Source organism: Aulonocara sp. 'chitande type north' Nkhata Bay, linkage group LG7, assembly GCF_057382095.1.
Source record: "Aulonocara sp. 'chitande type north' Nkhata Bay isolate Kocher_YH1m ecotype deep benthic linkage group LG7, A_spYH_male_GT1.1, whole genome shotgun sequence".
NCBI classification, from domain to species: domain Eukaryota; kingdom Metazoa; phylum Chordata; class Actinopteri; order Cichliformes; family Cichlidae; genus Aulonocara; species Aulonocara sp. 'chitande type north' Nkhata Bay.
This window is the reverse complement of record NC_141350.1, coordinates 43,567,560-43,588,755: the sequence shown is the minus strand read 5'-3', so window position 1 is coordinate 43,588,755 and position 21,196 is coordinate 43,567,560. Positions and strand designations below refer to the sequence as shown.

General features: G+C 40.2%; 2 protein-coding genes across 5 annotated transcripts in view; one reads left to right on the top strand and one right to left on the bottom strand.

Moving 5' to 3' along the window:
* The first annotated feature begins 3,033 nt into the window (after positions 1-3,033).
* Positions 3,034-21,196, top strand: part of rai14 (retinoic acid induced 14) — a 63,120-nt gene continuing 44,957 nt past the window's right edge. For both annotated transcript variants that reach the window (XM_086300559.1, XM_086300558.1), the window contains exons 1-2: positions 3,034-3,327; positions 4,560-4,641. In XM_086300559.1, coding sequence (XP_086156685.1) covers positions 4,606-4,641 — 36 coding nt within the window. In that variant the 5' untranslated portion in view covers positions 3,034-3,327; positions 4,560-4,605. The remainder of the gene's footprint in view (positions 3,328-4,559; positions 4,642-21,196) is intronic.
* On the bottom strand, positions 12,625-18,606 carry LOC147325835 (uncharacterized). 3 transcript variants are annotated; one of them, XR_015130383.1, is made up of 2 exons: positions 12,933-18,606; positions 12,625-12,775 (listed from the first exon to the last, which is right to left on the bottom strand). XR_015130383.1 is itself a non-coding variant. In XM_086300556.1 (2 exons), exons 1-2 carry the CDS (start codon positions 17,879-17,881, stop codon positions 14,504-14,506), a joined length of 3,264 nt encoding a protein of 1,087 aa, XP_086156682.1. In that variant the 5' UTR covers positions 17,882-18,606; the 3' UTR covers positions 12,625-14,503. The 3 variants fall into 3 exon arrangements, 2 of the variants coding, with proteins under 2 accessions (XP_086156682.1, XP_086156681.1); XM_086300556.1 differs by having other exon boundaries at positions 12,625-15,985; positions 16,100-18,606; XM_086300555.1 differs by having other exon boundaries at positions 12,625-18,103; positions 18,261-18,606.

The following is a 21,196-nucleotide window of genomic DNA, read 5'->3' as shown; positions in this document are numbered from 1 at the left end:
CACTTAAAATGATGACAGAGGTCAGTAATTTGCACCAGAGGTACACTTCAACTGTGAGAGACAGAATGTGAAAAAAAAATCCATGAATCCACATGGTAGGATTTGTAAAGAATTTATTCGTAAATCAGGGTGGAAAATAAGTATTTGGTCACCTCAAACAAGGAAAATCTCTGGCTCTCACAGACCTGTAACGTCTTCTGTAAGAAGCTTTTCTGTCCCCCACTCGTTACCTGTATGAATGGCACCTGTTTGAACTCATCATCTGTATAAAAGACACCTGTCCACAGCCTCAAACAGTCAGACTCCACACGCCGCCACGGCCAAGACCAAAGAGCTTTCGAAGGACACCAGGAAAAGTATTGTAGACCTGCACCAGACTGGGAAGAGTGAATCTACAATAGGCAAGCAGCTTGGTGTGAAAAAATCAACTGTGGGAGCAATCATCAGAAAATGGAAGACATACAAGACCACTGATAATCTCCCTCGATCTGGGGCTCCACGCAAGATCTCATCCCGTGGGGTCAAAATGATCATGAGAACGGTGAGCAAAGATCCCAGAACCACACGGGGGGACCTGGTGAATGACCTGCAGAGAGCTGGGACCAAAGTAACAAAGGTCACCATCAGTAACACACTACAACGGCAGGGAATCAAATCCCGCAGTGCCAGACGTGTTCCGCTGCTGAAGCCAGTGCATGTCCAGGCCCGTCTGAAGTTTGCCAGAGAGCACATGGATGATACAGCAGAGGATTGGGAGAATGTCATGTGGTCAGATGAAACCAAAATAGAACTTTTTGGTACAAACTCAACTCGTCGTGTTTGGAGGAAGAAGAATACCGAGTTGCATCCCAAGAACACCATACCTACTGTGAAGCATGGGGGTGGAAACATCATGCTATGGGGCTGTCTTTCTGCCAAGGGGACAGGACGACTGATCCGTGTTAAGGACTGAATGAACGGGGCCATGTATCGTGAGATTTTGAGCCAAAACCTCCTTCCATCAGTGAGAACTTTGAAGATGAAACGAGGCTGGGTCTTCCAACATGACAATGATCCAAAACACACCGCCCGGGCAACAAAGGAGTGGCTCCGTAAGAAGCATTTGAAAGTCCTGGAGTGGCCTAGCCAGTCTCCAGACCTCAACCCCATAGAAAATCTGTGGCGGGAGTTGAAAGTCCGTGTTGCTCGGCGACAGCCCCAAAACATCACTGCTCTCGAGAAGATCTGCATGGAGGAATGGGCCAAAATAGCAGCTACTGTGTGTGCAAACCTGGTAAAGACCTATAGTAAACGTTTGACCTCTGTTATTGCCAACAAAGGTTATGTTACAAAGTATTGAGTTGTATTTTTGTTATTGACCAAATACTTATTTTCCACCCTGATTTACGAATAAATTCTTTACAAATCCTACCATGTGGATTCATGGATTTTTTTTTTTTCACATTCTGTCTCTCACAGTTGAAGTGTACCTCTGGTGCAAATTACTGACCTCTGTCATCATTTTAGGTGGGGGAACTTGCACAATCGGTGGCTGACTAAATACTTTTTTGCCCCACTGTATCCTAGCATACATTATCACATCTTAACAAATGACATAAACGTCAAACCCTTACAGCTCAGACAGGTTCACACCTGTATTATTACGTTTCACCGCAGTCCTGTTGCAACATAGACCCATAACATCAACATGACTTGTTCAGCTAGGAGCATTTCTCAACTTCAGAGATGATGCACACTGAATTTACAGCCTGGAGACCAGGTGACACCCTGTGCACAACTTAAACAAACACCCATTCACAATCTTTGGGGCACTGAAGTGCAGAGTCCAGATTTCTGGAGGTTGAATAATATTAGGGCAGAAATGTTATGATATATTAAGTCCTGCTGTGCTGATCTTCACCATCCACCATAAAATACAATCAAAGTTTTATTTCTGTTGCTTTTCTGTCTGGTAATCATCTTTGGGTTTTACTCAGGATTTATCCATACATCAATGTTTTTCTTTCAGTACAAAGTACAACATTTGCATCTAAAATATAGTGAAACATTACATAGAATTACTTAAATAAAGCACATCCCCTTAAAGCATTTGAGTAAATTTCCTGAGTTATGTTCCAAAAAAAAAAAAAAGAGAAACAAAAGAAAAAGAAAAGAGACACTGGACTTACCATAAACAATGCTTTTCGAGTTTCAGGAAAGCTTTATAGGGTTTCATCACTGTGATGTGTCCTTTCTAAATAATAGACTTTTCTTAGAATGTAACATCAGTGGCACATCTCCAGGGGACCATTATTTTACAACATTTAGCTTACATACATACATAAAACATTTGTCGCTATGGCTCAGGAGATTGAGGTGGTAACCTGTAGTTAGAAGGTTGGAGGTTCAGTCCCTGGGTGCTCCAATCTGCATGCCAAAGTGTCCTTGGGCAAGATACCTAACCTTGACTTGCCTCTGATGCATTCATTGGAATGTGAAAGCACATAGATGTAGAAGAGAGTGAATGTGTGTGTGAATGGAAGAAATGAGACATGTTGTATAAATGCTTAAGCAAAAACATGCTATGTCATGTTTATAATATATTTGATAGTTTTATATAATTACACCATTTTAAATGTCAAAAAACCAAAACATATTTTTGACCTGATAAAAGCACAGCTCTTACGCATGATACCTGCCTGTGGCACTGATGGCAAAGGAAGCTGTAATTGTTCAAAATACATTTTATTTTATTTTGTTTTAACAAATAAATAAATTGTAACCCTAAAGTGTTTTTCAAGTGTAATATCACTATAAAAGCTCGAGACATATTTTTTTGCATTAATATTATTATTATGTAGTTGAATTAATAGCTGAAGCAGAAGTTTAATGCATGAAAACGCGTGTTCAGTGGGCGAGGGTCCAAATGTTCTCAAATGTGCACCCCTCCGGTGGGGTTTTGTGGGAAAGGCCCCTTTAACCACAACATGAATGGGGGGTACAATAGAGAACAGAACAGGGCTCGCTCGCCGCGGTCACGAGAGCTCCAGGGGAGTGACGTCACTTTCCTAAACCGGGCAGCGGCCGTTGAGTTGAGTCCCAAACCAGAGACGAGCAGGAGTCCACCAACAGCTCAACTTTTAATGAATGCGGGCCGAGGAGAGCCGCCGTGAAGGGTCGCGCCGGTTTCGCCTTCCGTATGCTCCCTCCTGGTCGACATAGCTCCACAAAGACTCGCTGTGTTCACACTTGTTCAGCGGCTAATCTGGTTTTAGCTATTTTTAAAAAGCGCTCGTCTCTTCTTTTATGTGTCTCGCGCTCCCCGCGACTCTCGGCACAAGGACTAGGGTAAGTGTGTCCGGTAATTTCACATCATGTAAGCAGTTTAGGTCGAAATGATGCTTAAGAGTTGAACTCTGTGTGAGTCCCGTTGGTGAATTTAAACGGAGCACCGCTCTCGTGTAAGTCCAATCTGATATCCAAGCTTTAACCGTGTCTCTCCGCGTATCCATAATATCCGTGTACAAAAAAAAAGAAGAAGAAGAAAAAAGAAATGTGGTTGTTTGATGTGCAGTGAGGCAAATATGCAAAGGTTAGTTGCTTGAGACGCTCGGGTCAGAGATGCTTGTTGACAGCAGTCAGTAGTGAAGTTTGCTTTTCAGCGGGACATCCTGGACAATTATTTTTTTATTCTACTCCCGTGTTTTCTGCTGAGAAATTATAACAGCACATGCCAGTTTCATTGTACGCAAAGCAGGATTAAGTTTGCCTTATGAATGTGGTTGGCAAATAGCTTGAATGTTGGCTAGATATTGCAGGGGTTATTTTGCACCCTCCCACTTCTCTAATAAGACTTAGAAAGAGTTAATCAGATTTTAACTTATGCTTCTGTGCTTTCTACACATTTAAAATATGTTTATTCCTGCACCCCAGACTGCCAGTAATGTTTGCAAAGAATCTCAAATTGCTTACACTGTGCTCTGAGTTGTAATACAAGCAGACCTTGGAAATAATGAAGTAAGTTAGATGCCCAATTTCGGCAGGAATGTGCCAAAGGATATTTGGGGGTTAAATCACTGACAAGGTCATTTCAGACTTGAGGAACTGAAAATTACTTGAGGCAGTCAGGCTGCAAAAATACAGTCGCCAGACATCCCCAAGGGTTCTGCTGTGATTTATAACATCCTTGTAGGAAACGATAGAAAGCGAGGCATCGTAATCAGCAACAGGTTTAAAAGAGAATTGCATGTGGTACTATAAAAGAGGAGAAATTAAATGAAAAAGTGCTTCTGACATATAACAAATGTAGGACTCTTTTTGTCCCTTAGCGCTACACTACAACTCATTGATGAGGCTTTAGCAAACACTGCTCTTTAGTTTTTACAGACTACTTTTTGTCTCTGCTTCTGTGCTCTGTGTTTACAGCTCACCAAGGCTAACCTATGCGAATATAATGTTACAAAAAGCCCAAAAATCAAGTCTTCAGAAACACTGAGTCACATTTAAAATGGGAACTAACATCACAGAGGCTAAGTTTAAACATCTGTGTGGCTTTTTTTCCCCTCCCTTCTTCTTCGCAGTCTCGACTGAGCGATTGAGTGAGCGACTGCATGGGTCGGACTGAACATGAAGAGCCTCAAAGCCAAGTTTAGAAAAACTGATGTAAGTAATGTAACATGTGCTTCTGGCTATGTATGTTTTGTACATGCAACCGTGTGTGCACATGTGCATGTCTGCATGGATGAGTCACTGTCTGTGCATGTATGTCTTGAACAGTCGGCAATGATTTTTGGCAGAATTCCTCAGTTTTTGGACTCTGCAGCAGAAGCCTGTGGCTTGTTGATATTTTGATATTTTCTGTAGAAAAAAATAAATGGGTTTAGAGAACTAAAACAAATCATGATGCCCGTGTAATCCATTTTGGAGCTCTTTATAAACATACTTGATTTCGCTTGGCATGTCATGGGATTTTAAGGGCCCAAAAAAGGATGCAGAACTATTTATTGTGGTAGCTTTTTGCTTTTTTTTACCCTGCTTGACAACGTAGAAGCTATATGCGTTTCTCTTTGAGTCACTTTGGAAACTTTTTAAATGAATCCTACAAAAACCACAGATACGTCTGACTCTGCATTGCTCCGAATGAGAATTTGATCCTGCTGACTATGAATCATTCTTTTGGGAGGAATTGCTCCAAGGTAGTTCAGTCATTTGTTCGGTCACAGTCTGAGATGCTCCACACTCACAGGAAGTTAGGCGTCTCCACAGCGTCTGACTCATCTTTTGTCACAGTGACCCTAATGACACAGAGCCAAACGGCAAGACAGGAAAGGTCTGCAGAGTTTACTGGATTTAAGGAGGGTGTGTCAGAAGTGGAGACGTTGGCAGCTGTAGTGAGGAATGGTATCTAAATGAGACGCTTGGTTTATGTAAACAGTTTCCATGTGATCAAGTGTGTGGTGGGGCAGGATGGTGAGCTCTGATTTAATGGCATGCTCTGCTGAGGGAGAGGGAGAGAGACTGATCTGCAGAGGAGGAATTAGGTGAAGTACATGCACCCTTTTATTCAATTATACCCACAACATGAGCTGCAAGGCATAACACGACTCGGGATTATTGTGTAGTGGGCTAGATGTGTGCTAGTATGGAGAAAATGAAACCCCCCTCGAGATCCACACGTAAAACATCAAGGAAAACAATCAAATGTGCACTTAAAATTATTCTGGGAACAACAAAACTATCAGCAATTTATTCCTAATGTTTGATTCCATTTTTTTTAAAGCTGCATCATTGCATATAAAATCAGAATCAGAATACTTTATTGATCCCTGGGGGAAATTATTTTTTGTTACAGTGCTCCATTATAAACCAACATTAAGACAAGACAGACAATATGCTAACTAAGAATAGTACCATATATATATATATATATATATATATATATATATATATATATATATATATATATATATGTATGTATGTATGTATGTATGTATGTATGTATATATGTATATATGTATATATATATATATATATATATATATATATATATATATATATATATATATATACATATACACGCATACATACATACATAAGTCACTCATAAATAAATAGCTGGAAAAGAAACGTGTAGTCAAAATCAATCAAATCTTAGATAAGGTCCCCCCCTTGGAATACATTTTCTGTTTTTGTACAATAACATCAGAATATTTAACAAAACCATTAAAAATAAATGGTTGTTATTATGAATATTTTGTCAGTTAATGGTTCCCAAAGTCTGGTGCTTTTTAATTTGAGTTATTTTTTTCAAGCATTTTGAGCCTTCATAACTTTTTAGGTACACCGCTGAAAGGTTTGTCAGAATGGAAATCAATTTTACACCTACTCTCGAAACCCTAAATCACAATTATTCAGCTAAATTTTTTTTTCCTGCAAGCGACATTGAGCATACATTATAGTTTCAGTAGCAAGCCTGCACCGAATTAGCATCTGTGATAGAAAGTAACAGAAAGAAGCATTGGTACCCTGGATTTTTGCTTTGTTTTCTGATAATTAACTGACGAAAACATCAAAATACCTAAGTGATTTTGGGTAAACCTTTAAAGTGTCACACCACCATGTGGGCTGGTCTTAGCACGTGCTGATTTCTCACAAAAATGACCCAGTTTTCTCTGTTTTGTCTCTACTGCCGAATATCAGTAAATTATTGCAAATTCATTCATTTATGTGGGAGGAGTACAATAGTGTCAATTGTTCTTGAAAATGTGGAGTCCAGCACTGGGCTCCAAGGTCAAACAGCTCCTTCACAGTGCGTGTAATGGATGGTGTCTGCGTCACTTTTGCCAGGTGTTTTCCTGTCTAAGCCCCTGTTATATCAGTAGCAGTTGCAAATTGTTCGAGATGCTTTTACAGTGAAATGCCCATCCTCACTAAAATAGCCAGTCGTAGGTGGAATGAGAGAGGAAAGAGAGAGCTGTGGATGTGAGCGTTGCTTAGAAACAGAACCGATGCCGTTTGCTGTCATGCATGCCTTTGCAGACCTGCCACCCACATACAGTACACTATTGCACTTTTGATTGCTTGGACAATTCATTGGTTTGTCTCCTACTTTATGTAATTGGTCCCCATTTTTGTATTTGTAATTTGATGTTTGGACCTGCACTTCTGTGCCATGCATAAGTCATAGACAGTCTTTTGATAATAGCTGTCTCTCTTGTAAAATTCCATGTCAAATTGACTATATTCAGGCAATGTTTTGCTGTAAAGTAGGCCATATTTTTAAATAATTTAATAACCTCATTGATCTCCCTGCAAAAGTGTCTGTTTCTTTATGGTACACGTTCCTCACCATCAGTCAGTATAACACCCTCAGTGTGTCTTGTATTGATTTTACTATATTCAGAAAAACAGTTTCTGTCTTACTGGCTGCTTGAAAAGTACAGTAGCCAACATTTTTTTTTTCTAAAATGTTAGATTTTTTTTCACCATTTAATTAAGAACAGATGCTTAAAAGAAGCTTACTTAATTTTTTATTTTAAAAGCAAGAAACTTTCAGTAAAGCACACACTTGTTTTTATGCTGTAGAAAACTGGTTGAAACAGTACCAGGACTTCAGTCCACACAGAGTGATAAAACCTACTGGTCGTGATTAGGATATGCGGCACCAAAGTTTCACAGGCTGCTGTGTTTACCTTAGCCTATAGTCATTCCATTGCTTTTTACAGAAACCCTTAACAGCCATTAGTACTATTTCAGTCTGGCAGTGACAGATGCTCAGGAATGTCTCCCTGAAAAACAGAGGCTCCTTTAAAAGAGAAAATCAAAAAACAATAGTAACAGAAAGTTTATAAATAGCTTTTTTATGACATTAAGGTATTTCCAGACAATGTGCAATGGAAACTGTGGTTCAGTGTCAAATCTTAAATAAATGCTTCACTTTAACGATCCTTCTCCAGCTCAGCCAAACAAGCCTACAACACGAGGCTTAACAGGAAAAGACCAGCCTGTGTTAATGTCACAGTGTGATTTATGAGCTATAGAAGGTCAATGATAACACATTGAATACATGTTTTTTTCCAGTTTGAGAAGGGTTCATGATGAAAATTTATTCAAGCCGTAGCGTAGCTGTATATGACCTGTAAACTTTGTAATGACACATTTTATTCACATAAGGAAAAGCACGTGAAACAGATTACTTTACCAAAATTAAACTTCTATTTAAAACCAGGAAAACACCCTTTTCGTGTCTTTAATGCCACGTCTCCCACTCAGTTTTGTTCTAACCATTGCATTGTTAGAAACTGGGGTCATTTATTTTGAATATTTACTGGATTGCACTCTGCTTTTTTCTGACGTCCTGTCCTCCTTACCGTCATAATAATAATAATAATAATAATAATAATAATAATAATAATGAAACTTGCTATTACTATTAAAGTTACTATTAACTATATATAACTGCTCAAACAAGTGAAGAAGTGGAAAAAAAGAATGCATTCAAATGCTATGCTCTCAAGCTGTTTCATGTGTTGTTTCACATGATATCTGGATTGGGGCAATAAACTTATTTGTTTCTTTCTCACCAACTGTATCTACAGAGAGGAGAGAATTTGAATGTTCAAAATAGGCTTTCACTTGAGAGAAAGCTGTGCTTTTTCCTATTATTTCTGGCTATTTTATATACAAAATTGTATTTTATAAACAAATTAAACCCCATTTAAAAAAAGCTAAGTAATTTGTATCAATAAGTGAAACCCTTTTATGCTACTCTTCCTTCTTCTCATGCTTACTTGCAGAAATTGTGCAAATGTGACATGCAGAATTTTCCATTTAGTGCAGCATAACAACTAGAAGTGTAATCTTAAAGTTTAATATTTAAACCTAGTATACAGTAACACTAATATGTTTATATGACATAACACCTGATCACCCTTTACACTCCCTTTTTGCCAGTTGCCCCTGCACAACTTAATCTGCGATAAAGACACGGACACAAACACTTTGCATGAATAGTGAATATTAAATGTGTTTATCATGGGAGTTAAGTTCTAAAAATAACCTGCGATAGGTGAAATCCGCGAAGTACCCAGCTTTATTTTTTACAATTATTATAGATGTTTTAAGGCTTTAAAACCCCTCACTACACACTTTATACACTTTTCTCAGACAGGCACGAACATTTTCACACTTTTCTCTCTTGTTTAAACATTCTCAAAGTTCAAACCTTTGTAGAAAAATAAGTCCAGTATTATAGAATGAAACCAAAGATCAAACCTTGTTTTCAGGTCCAAAACATGGGAATACAGCAGCTGTGAGAGAATTCAACATTAATGAATCAATGGTACGGAAGTAGAGGAAGCAAGTTGAGTAACGTTTGACTTATCTGACGGATAAGTCAAACGGACGGATTTGATTCGCGCCTTATAATCCAGTGCTCCTTATGGTGCGAAAAATACGGTAACTTTACCTTCCTTTAGCATGTCCAGAAGTCCAACTTTTTGTGCGATGGTTAGCATCTTCATCTGCCTTTTGGGTGCTACCGCAGGCGCCTTTGACGGTGCAAAACGTTTTGTGGACATTTTTGTGTTTGTTGGGGAGAAAACTTACAAACATACGCTACAGCACTTCAGAGTCACACTGCTAGCGATCGAAGATTTATGTAAATTTGACAAGCTGAATGCATTCTGTGCTGTACAGGAGACACGGCACAGGATTGATTGACAATGGTCTACAGACAATCAGGACGCAGAACACAACATGCTGTTTTTACAAAAAAAAGCATGCAAAATTGCGCACACACAAAAAAATTCTGCGAAACAGCAAGGCTGCGAAAGGTGAACTGCGTTATAGCGAGGGACCAGTGTATAGTGTGATCTTTCTTTGACTTTGTGTTTACTTGAATAAAAAGTTAACAGTTTTGATGACGTCAAACTTGGCACGAATAGTTAAAACACCTCTGTCTTTGTGGTGTGTTGCTTTAATGTTTAGGCTGCTGTGGCAGGGTGTGTCACCTTCAGGCTTAAGTGTGATTATTTGTGAAAGAGAAGATGGGAAGAAGCCATTGGGGTTAATTGATCCGTTTTTAACCACACAGGAAAGAACCATTGCCCCTGTGTGATAGGATTTTTTTTTTTTTTTTTTTTGCCATCCTTGTGCTATATAGACTCACTGAAACAGTGGGTATAGAGCCCAGACATTGTAATTGGTTACTAATGCAGCTAAAATCTGATATTGTGGCATATAAAACTGTTTGAGTGAAATGTCACCTCTATCATAAGTCAACATTTGCCATTTTCCACTATGGCTTTACTAAACTGACGTCATCATCTCTATTATCCATGACAGAAACCAGGGCTTTCTTTCCCCATTATGTTTAGCAAATCCAGTATCATTTACTTGAATTATTTTACAGCATGTAACAACAGGTTTGATGAAATAATAGACATGAATGTAGAAACCAGCTCAAAACTGTACAGCCAGGCACACTCAGCAGAATATGCAGGCAGGTTAAGTAGATCAGCTTCCTCAAATGCTGCGCTGTGAATGCACTGTGAGGCTGAGTAGTGTGAAAATGCCTCCTACGCTTGAGGTGATCATGCATTTCCAAGTTTAATATTAAACAGCGTTAATGCTGTACAAAGAATTGACTGCGAACACAGCTAAATGTGTGATTTTTGTCACAGATTATACAGCAGCGATAATAACATGGGTTTTTCTGCACTGGGGTCATCATGGCTGAGCTGTGCTCTGTCTTTTGACACAAATTCAGTGCATACCAATGCTTGATATAGAGGGAGTGGTGCCATTTTTGCTTTATCAGAATCTGCGAGCAGGTGTGCAGTTATGCAAGGTCAGTGAATCAGAAGAATTTCTCTTTACTGTTAAATGGAGAAATATCACAATAACTATGTTTGTAGCTGTAAGCTTGTCTGCTAGACTTTGTGTCTGCCTTGTAGTCCTTGTGCCTGAGCATCTCTTTGGACTATGCTACTGACATTTTGGAATTTATGGATCATTTCAGCTAAGCCTATTTACCCAAACAACCAGTATAATGAGGGTGCGTGCGCGTGTGTGTGTGTGTGTGTGTGTGTGTGTGTTGGAGAGAGACTTGTGTTTAAGAAAAGCAGACGGTGTAATCTGGTTTCTGGGAATGAGTTTGGCAAATAGCCACAGTGAGATTTAAAGCATTCTGCTTCAGCCATGTCTGAACAGTCAGCTTTCAAAAACTGTGCATTGGCAGTGTTATTAAAAATATTTTAACTGTCTTGTTAAAATGAATTAAAACATAATTTAATTTAAGTTCAGTTAGGTCAATGTTACTTTATTTAAACATGTAAAAAAAACCCAAAAAACTGAAGCCCAAAACCTTCTTTAAAGTAAGGTACCCTAAGGATGTAAACGCCTTTCAGTTTATTAATAACCAGCTTTGCAATGTAATATTAATGTACTTTTAATTAATTTAAATCTAAGCTGAACTGTCGAAGATTAATTAAGTGTAGAATATAGGCCAATGCTCAGAACCATATGTGGTAACACTTCTATCATATGTTACATATAATCTGTATATTTAATACATGTGTTATATATTGTGTTGAAATAATGTGTTGGCAAGTATTATCTTAGTTCTGTATTAGTGTAGATGAATATGGAAGTACTCAATATGGGAGTATTGCAAAATCACATTTGAATTTCTCCACCCATACCAATAGTAAGCTTTCCTTACTGTGTGTTTAATATGATTGTTTCGTGCAAGTCTGTTTTCTCTTTAACTAAGCTTAAACTATGTACTGTTTTTTGGATTTAAATATTTTGTGTAGAAAGCAGCCTTTTGGCTTTTAATTTGGAAGAGAACAAGTATTTAATTCCAGCACTGAGTAGCTTCTTTCAGTTCTTGGTCGTGCAAACACTTTTTGGTTGATAACAGAAATAATTGAGATTTCAGAACACCTCCCAAATGCTACTACAGTATAATACATAGTTACAGTGATATGATATGAACACTATTCTAAAAACATGTACACTCTAACTAATGTCACAGTTAAAAACTGTCAGTACACACGGTTACATTTACAAGGTTTTAACTGTTATTTTACAGCGTACCTATTCAAATCTATGGCAACAGATTCTTACTATAAAAAAGTAGTACTTTGCTCTAGAATATAGACTTTACAGTCTAATACTCTCAGCTTTGTTGCTGTTGTAAAAATAAAATTACAGTATTCCTGCTGTAAACTCTGAAGCTACTGCAAACACAGTAGGAATTGGCAGTGCTTGATCAAAACTGTTACTGTTAAATTAGCATTAGAAAAGTACATTTTTGTAGTCACTTTCCTGAGTGTTACAATGTCACTTATTATCTATTGTATCTACCATAACCACATATCAAAAAAACAACTTGCATAAAAATACTCGATGTACATGGCATATGCACAACAGAAATATAATTGAACGCAGCATTGGGTTGTTGTATAAAAAGTGCCTATCACGTCTATTGTGCACCAGGTAATCTACACAATTTCCCTGTTAAACTGTAAATTACAGGCAGCTAGATTTGATAGCTTTTCACTTTCATTTTACACTCTGTCTATTGTAATCTGTAATCTAAAACAACCGTTTTAGCACAGTTAGCTTGTTTACTGGTATGCTGCCCTCACGACACGTGACCATGTGAAGCTAGACAGCTAGCGAACAAAATAGAGGAGATCTTCCACACAAGGCTTGCTTTTCTTGCTTTTAATGAAGATCCTTTAAAGCCTTATCTCTCTCAAGGCTTCTCCTTGCTATTTCTCATTTGTAACTGAAACATACAGAAAATGAAAATAAATTGCTAGCTAACACACATCTTAATGACAAACTTACTGATTAGCCTAGCTTAACACGTGCGTTACATTAGCATCGCAGTTCACTCCATGTAAACACATATAAAAGTTATCTCTGAACATATTAATACTCACAAAGACGAACGTTTCCCAAGGTACAAGCGTGTAGGGCACTCTTAGCGTGTACATGAACTCGTTCACTCTTTTAATACTGCCGAAGCACTTTTCACGGCATTAACGGAGAAAATACGTCAAAGATAGGTTAATGATCAGAGCGCTCCCTCGCTCCCATTTCCGCACATAGAATACAAAGATCACTTGTGATAACGATGTCTCACTCTGAGCAAATTACGAACCCATACATTTTAACTGTTTTTAGCATGAATCACTTATAATATTTCTTAACTTTGAACTTATTTATCACTTTGCTTATGTAACTTAATCAGACTATGCACTAACTACTGACTTTTGACCAAAAGGCATAACACTCCCCGCTTGATATACACACATTATATCACAATAAACATCAATACAACATATTCAAACATCATTTAGCATTGAAGAATATTCATTCAGTCTCTGCAAGCAAAACAACAATCTCTGAAACTGGTCTGAGAAACATTTTAACAGTCCGCACTTCCACTTTTCGGACCTTCTTGTCGCTGCTGGGGAATGTTTTTACTATTAGTCCCATGGGCCATTCGTTCCTGCTGGCTTGGGGGTCCTTTAGCAGGACCACATCTCCTTGTTTGACATTAGGTCTAGTCTCTGTCCATTTTGCACGACTTTGTAAGGTGGACAAATATTCTCCTTTCCACCTTTTCCAAAAGGTATCAGCAAGGTGTTGAACATGTTTCCATTGTTTCCCAAACAACTGCCCTGATGAAAAGTTCCCAAGTGGAGCAGACACAGCACTCATCTTCTGCGTTAGTAGCACTGCTGGAGTGAGTACTGCAGGACTGTCAGGGTCAGTGGATTTAACTCACTTGGTACATAATGCCATTGACTCGGATGGGTGGATGCTCTAATGCGCGTAACCCTGTTGGCAACATACATGTAGAATCGTCTGGAGGTGTTGTGTATGTACCCCAACACAATCATACTGTCTGTGTAAAAAGTCACATTGTCTACTTTAATGTCTAACTCGTCTCTGATGAGCTCAAACATTTCCACCGCAAGCACAGCAGCACATAGTTCTAGGCGTGGTACAGTGTGTGCGGGGCGGGGTGCGAGTTTAGACTTCCCCATTACAAACCCAGTATGACACTGTCCTTCACTGTCAACTGTACGCAGATAGACTACTGCACCTATAGCGACAGTGGAGGCATCACAGAAAATACAAAGTTCTTTCGCTTTTGTTGTGCTTAACGTACCTGGGCTGTAGCACCTTGGTATTTGGAGGTTCTCAAGGACTTGCAAAGAGTCTTTCCATGAGTCCCACCTCTCCTGTTTCTCAGGGGGTAAGAGTGTGTCCCAGTCTTTTCCATCAGATGACAGTTCTCTGAGTAATGCTTTGCCCTGCATTATTATGGGAGCAGCAAATCCCAAAGGGTCATAGAGGCTATTAACTGTCGACAATACTCCCCTCCGTGTGAATGGTTTGCTCTCATTTGACACCTGGTAAGTGAAGCTGTCAGATTGTAGGTTCCAACAGAGTCCCAAGCTTCTCTGAACTGGAAGAGGGTCTACTCCTAGGTCTAAATCTTTCAGGTCCTTTGCACGATCCTCAACAGGGAAAGCTTCCATGACTTGACTGCAGTTTGATGCCACCTTGTGGAGGCGCAAGTTAGACTCTGCCAACATGTTTGCGTTCTTGTGAGCAGGTTGATTGCTTCCTCTGGCGTGGCGACTGATGTGAGACCATCGTCAACATAAAACTGACGCTCAACAAACTGTCTTGCATCAGATCCGTGTTCTCGTTCTCCCTGCTGTGCTGCCTGTCTCATGCAGTAGATGGCAACAGCGGGTGACGGGCTGTTTCCAAACACGTGGACCTTCATTCTAAACTCAACTATGCTCTTTGTAATGTCATTGTCCTCATACCACAGATAACGCAGATAATCTCTGTGGTCTTCGCGCACAACGAAGCAGTAAAACATTTGCTGCACATCGGCTGTCAGGGCTATGGGCTCTTTGCGGAAGCGCAACAGCACTCCCAATAGGGAGTTGTTCAAATCAGGTCCGCCAAGAAGCACTTGATTGAGCGAAATTCCATCACATTCTGCACTTGAATCAAACACGACTCGTATTTGTTGTGGCTTCTGTGGGTGGTATACCCCAAACGTGGGCAGATACCAATGTTCTTTACTTAGTGGCAGAGGAGGGGCAGGCTCGGCTTGGTCGTTATCCAACATTTTCTGCATGAATTGGATGTAGTGATCTTTCATTTCTGGTCTCTTTTCCAAAGTCTTTCGGAGAGAGCAGAGGCGTTTTAGGGCTTGTTCTCTGTTGTCAGGGAGCTTCCTTCTCTGTGAGCGAAAGGGTAAAGGTGCAACCCAGCTGTTCTCTTGGTTTTGATAAACTTCACTGTCCATTATTGTCAGGAATGCTCTGTCGTCGATAGACATGGCTTGTTTGTTATCACCCTCAGATCTAACAAACACAGAGTGTCCCAAATTGTCTGTGATGCAGGTTGCATTCATAGTGACCCCATAATTCTCTTTAACGTGAATTGTGTTTGGGCAAGGCTCAAAATAGGATGCACGTCCATTATCTAAGGTGTGTGTTTTATAGACATTGACCTCTGACTGACTGTGCACTTTTCCTAGACACACCTCCCCCACAATAACCCAACCCAGGTCTAGCCTTTGGGCGTATGGTGCATCATTGGGTCCGTTGATTTGCTCACGTACCTTATGGACCCTGATGACGTCCCTTCCAAGGAGTAAAAGGATTGGGGCGTGGTGGTCGACAGGTGGGATGTTATCTGTCACTGGAAGAAGATGTGGGTGATGCTGGGCAATCTCTGGAGAGGGTATTTCAGATCTATTGTCCGGCACAGAGTCACATTCAATTAAAGGGGGTAGCTGGATGTTGACTTCTCCATCCAAAGACTCGAGGAAGAAGTTTACAGCTCTCCTACCTGAGGTTTGTTCTCTGCCAGAGCAAGTCTTTAAGGTGTATGGAGTGGGTTTGGCATTGATTTTGAAAAGGCTGAAAAACTCTGACTTAACCAGTGACCTGTTGGACTGATCATCTATTACTGCATACATTTTTATAGCTCTCTCTTTTTGGCCTGCGGGATACACTTTGACCAAACTGATCTTAGAACATGAACGTGGGCTATCACCTTGGCCACATACCTCTGTGCACTTCGACTCGACTGAAGGTGAGCTCTCGATTTGCTCTTCATTGTCGTTGTTTCCTGGTGTAGTACTCTTAGGGGCAGGAGTAGGACCAGGATGCATTGCAGATAAGTGTTTAAGGCTGTCACACTCGATACACTTAACCACTGCTTTACAGTTTTTTGCAATGTGTTGGACAGACCCACAGCATCTGTAGCATATGTGGTGCTCTTTGAGATAGGCTTGTCTTTCTTCAATAGTTTTGTCTCTAAAGAGCTTACACTTTTTGAGTGGATGTGGTTTTTTGTGGATTGGGCACTGGCGATCCGGTTCCTCCATTTTCTTTGGACTGAGATTATTCTGGTCCGGCTCTGCCGTAATGTCCATTTTGTGTGCTGACACAGTAGGTTTGCGACTATATGACCTCAGTTTTTCTGTGGGAGAAGGGACATGGGTGTTGGCCTTGGACATAGCAAAGCTTGGGTCATTCCTCATTTTCGCTTGCCGCTGGACAAATTGTGTGAAAACTGAGAAAGGAGGAAATGACACACTATGAGTCTCCTTGTACTGTGTTCCTACAGTTGTCCACTTTTCCTGTAGGTTGAAGGGAAGTTTTTCCACTATTTGCCTGACTCCTCTAGCTGTGTCCAGGTAAGCAAGTCCTGGGAGCGCGCCATCTTGTTTAGCACACTGAAGCTCCAATAAGATGTCACTAAGTTCCTGCAGCTTAACATTGTCTTTGTTTGTGAGTTTGGCAAAGTCCTCTACCTTTTTTAAGAGTGCGTCCTCAATAGCCTCAGGTGAGCCGTAGCACTCTTCAAGGCGTTGCCAGACCATCTTCGCACCTGCAGCAGGATTGAGGGTGTGTACAGCACGAATGCGCTTAGCCTGTTCGGATGATGTTGGACCCAACCATTTTGTTAGCAAGTCTAATTCCTCTCTTGGAGACAAATTTAGGTCTTTGGTTGCGCTGATGAATGAGGTTTTCCATGCCCAATAGTTTTCAGGTTTGTCATCAAATTGCAAAAGACCTGTGCTGACTAGTTCTTTGCGAATTAGGTATTTTGCAAACTGTTGCATTTCACTTGATTCAGGTACGCAGTTGTTAAGGTTGGGGGTGTGCTTTGTGGAGTTGGACCAGTACGTGTCGACTACACCAGTGTTCACTGTTTCCTCCTGTTTCCTTTCTCTATTTACAGGTGGTGTTTTCGTCTGAGTGTTGGTTATAAAAGGATTAGTTATTTGTGTACTGTCTTGTGCATCTACTTCATTGCAATTTCCTTTAGGAGGCTGTGCTGAGTCGTGCTGAGTGTCTGGGTAGAGTAACTCACATTGTTGTTGAACATATTCGTTAGTGCGGTGCACTGTACTGATGGGCTCAGCTTCCTCACAAACTTCTCCGTAGAGCTCCCCGCTCTGAATCTCTGCTTCTTCATAGGCTGAGGCCTCTGCTTCAGCTGCGGCTATTGCTTTTTGGCACTGGAGGACATGCAGATGAGCATCCAGTTCAGCTCTCTGTTTCATTGCATTAGCTTCCTTTTCAGCGAAGGCCAGTTGAGCTCGTGCTGCTTGAGCTTTGGCGTAGGCCCTTGCAGCTGCAGAAGCTGTTGATGAGGATGTCCGTTGAGAACGCCTTGTCGAGGTTCTGGATTGCTGCGACTTGGTGTCGAATGGTTGAGACCGTTGCTGCGTTGTAGCTGGTTGAGTGGCAACGTCTGGTTGCTGTTCACCACCGGCTGCTTCGTCTAGCTCTTCAGCAGCGTAGTCTTTTAGGTAATTTCTTCCTGAGCGTAGACTCATGTTGCTTAAAGTAGCTCTGTATGTTTGAACCCGCTGAGTAGGCGTCTTTTCCTTCGTCTTTTTACTATGCTGCCCTCACGACACGTGACCATGTGAAGCTAGACAGCTAGCGAACAAAATAGAGGAGATCTTCCACACAAGGCTTGCTTTTCTTGCTTTTAATGAAGATCCTTTAAAGCCTTATCTCTCTCAAGGCTTCTCCTTGCTATTTCTCATTTGTAACTGAAACATACAGAAAATGAAAATAAATTGCTAGCTAACACACATCTTAATGACAAACTTACTGATTAGCCTAGCTTAACACGTGCGTTACATTAGCATCGCAGTTCACTCCATGTAAACACATATAAAAGTTATCTCTGAACATATTAATACTCACAAAGACGAACGTTTCCCAAGGTACAAGCGTGTAGGGCACTCTTAGCGTGTACATGAACTCGTTCACTCTTTTAATACTGCCGAAGCACTTTTCACGGCATTAACGGAGAAAATACGTCAAAGATAGGTTAATGATCAGAGCGCTCCCTCGCTCCCATTTCCGCACATAGAATACAAAGATCACTTGTGATAACGATGTCTCACTCTGAGCAAATTACGAACCCATACATTTTAACTGTTTTTAGCATGAATCACTTATAATATTTCTTAACTTTGAACTTATTTATCACTTTGCTTATGTAACTTAATCAGACTATGCACTAACTACTGACTTTTGACCAAAAGGCATAACAACTGGTGTACTGTCCAAGAAATCGTCTTTGTTCTAGTTGGCCTATTTCCTGCACTGCAGAGTTATGATAATGCTGCTGTTTTAACAAACATCCTGAAGACAGCTGCTGGCCAGTCTGGTTGCCTATTACTAGCTAAACCTTAACACTCTTTTTAGAAACCGTTTTGATGGTTTCTAAGAACAGTGTTTCCATCAGTTTTAAAGCTTGGAAAAGAAAGAAACTATTGTATTATATGGCATTAAAAGTTACAGTAGCATACTGTCAGTATTGTTTCTTCCTCAAAGGCATTCTTTTAATTATTTAACCTTTCACCAAAACAGCGTAATTTTCTTTTTACAGTGTCATGTAACATTTTTGTAGCATACTTTTTCTTGATTGTGTCAATAGTTTGAGAAATCTTCACTGACTCTCGTGTGCTTCGACCTTTTGAGGCCGCATTAACAGCTTGGTCCCTGCGGTTTGAGCAAAGCTTCTATAAATGAGTTACCTTGCTTTAGCTGTTATCTGACTCTCAGCGTCTTACTACCCTCCCCCAAGCACATTTTCACAAGCTGGACAGTTGTGGACTGAGATGCAGACACATACTTACACACACACTGATTGACTGCATGTTATTGTCTGTGTATTCAATTATTGTTGACAGTGGTCCTGGTGTTATATCCTCTTCCAGCCCTTCAAACTGCCAGACTGCTTAAACCTGCTCCCCCAGCTGCTGGACTAAGCAGGATTACTCAAGGCTTACACACTCACACACATTCAAACACATGCATATATTCACATTCATGCGCAAAGACCACTATCAGACACACACATACCCATGCCTTATCATCCAGCCTCTCTGTGTCTAATTCATGTGTGGATTATGCGGTCTCCTCTCACTTGGCACAGCTGTTCCATAGCATAAATTTAACGGAGCTGCTAGAATCTAAACTGTACACGTAGCTTTTGCTGTATTTTTGCCATATTCAGAATATGTAGCGTCTGTATGTGGTTGTGCAAAAACGGGAGGAATGGATGTCCATTTCATCAGTCCTTATCAGGAGTGATGAAATGTGTCCACTGTGTTAACTGGTGCAACAATGCAATCATAATCACATGCTGATCATCTGAAAACATTTATAAAAGAATGCCTTTTGCACTGGGTGGTTAAACATTGAACCAAAAGAATTTACTGGGTTATAAATGCAGAACATCAAGGAAAATCTTAGAAAAACATTACATTCTATTTTTCCCCCCTGTAAAGTGTAAGAATCACTGTAATATATTTGTTCTTCAATTAAAGAAGTTTTTCTTGTAAGTAAGCCATAGACTGCACTTGGCAGTGTTTGATTAGGCCCAGTCTAAGTTGGTTTGGCATTTAATGGTTTGTTCTGGCTGGGTGTAGTGAAAAGGGTATTAGTACTGAGAGTGACAGTAAACCCTTAGGGACAGGCGGGCATTAATCTGGGAGACTAGGATGAAGGGTTTGCATCTGTCTGTGTGTGTGTCAATTGTCAGCAGGAGATTAGGGAGTACACAACTCTAACAGATAATTATGACACTTGCTGCATACAATCTGAAAATATTGTATCTTAGAATCAGTTGAGAGAATATTCCAAAATGTCAAAACGCACATGTAATGGTGATTATAGGTTCAAAACACTTGCCATATAGTCACAGGAGCTTTAGAAACCTGGTACGGCTCACCAGCATGAACAATGAAATGGAGCTAAAAGCTTTCATCACTTAACCATTTAATTGATTGAAAATTGGTCATCTAGCTGGATAGTGAGCCTTTGAGATGCATGTTTAGTATACCAGTATTGGTTCTTTATAGGCTGGAGTTAGTCAACTGCTGACAGCACTTGCAATGCTCTCATCATTCCAGATTTACTCCACAAGAATATTAAAGAATACAGCCTTGAACTAGTTTCAATTAATCCAAGGAAAGGCAGAAGAAAATAGCTTAGGGTCTGCTTAAACATGGATCCAATTAAAACAGGACTTTCCCATGGGATCCCTTTATTTCTTATCGCCTGTGCACATGAACTGCAGACACACTGCTAGAAAACCTGCTCGTCAGCAAATACATGAAACGCAGAGCGTGTAAAGAAGAGCCGGGTATGACGAACCTGGTGCCTGCATGTGTTTGCATGCTCATTTATGTGTGGGTGTATGTTTGTGCATGGGCTAGTTTGTTGTCTCATGTGGGTGTGAAGACATCAGTGGTGATATAAGGTTAGCCTGTTGGCTGCCTTGTGTGAGTATTGATGTAATCATGTCTGAGAGAAAGGACATTTATCAGACTGGGTTTAGGAAAAAGCATGTGTTACATCCAGCATAGCATGACTGCACTACATGTAGATGAAGTAATGAAGTAAGTAAGACCCAACAAATCACTGATAAAAATGGCGGAACCTTTAAAACAGACAGAAACCGATAAAGTGAGTGAAAGGAGTTCAGTTAATGGGGAGTAGGGAATGAATACTGCGATGAAGTCATCCTGAGCAAAATGTGACAAAAAGATGATATTACAAGAGCAAAGAAATAGTGATTGTAAATGATGAGGAAAGGATGAAAGTGTGTAAGAAAAAGCCTATTTCTC

Bases quoted from the DNA above. Each gene is read 5' to 3' on its own strand.
- LOC147325835 (XM_086300555.1), bottom strand. From the start codon at position 17,881: ATGAGTCTACGCTCAGGAAGAAATTACCTAAAAGACTACGCTGCTGAA.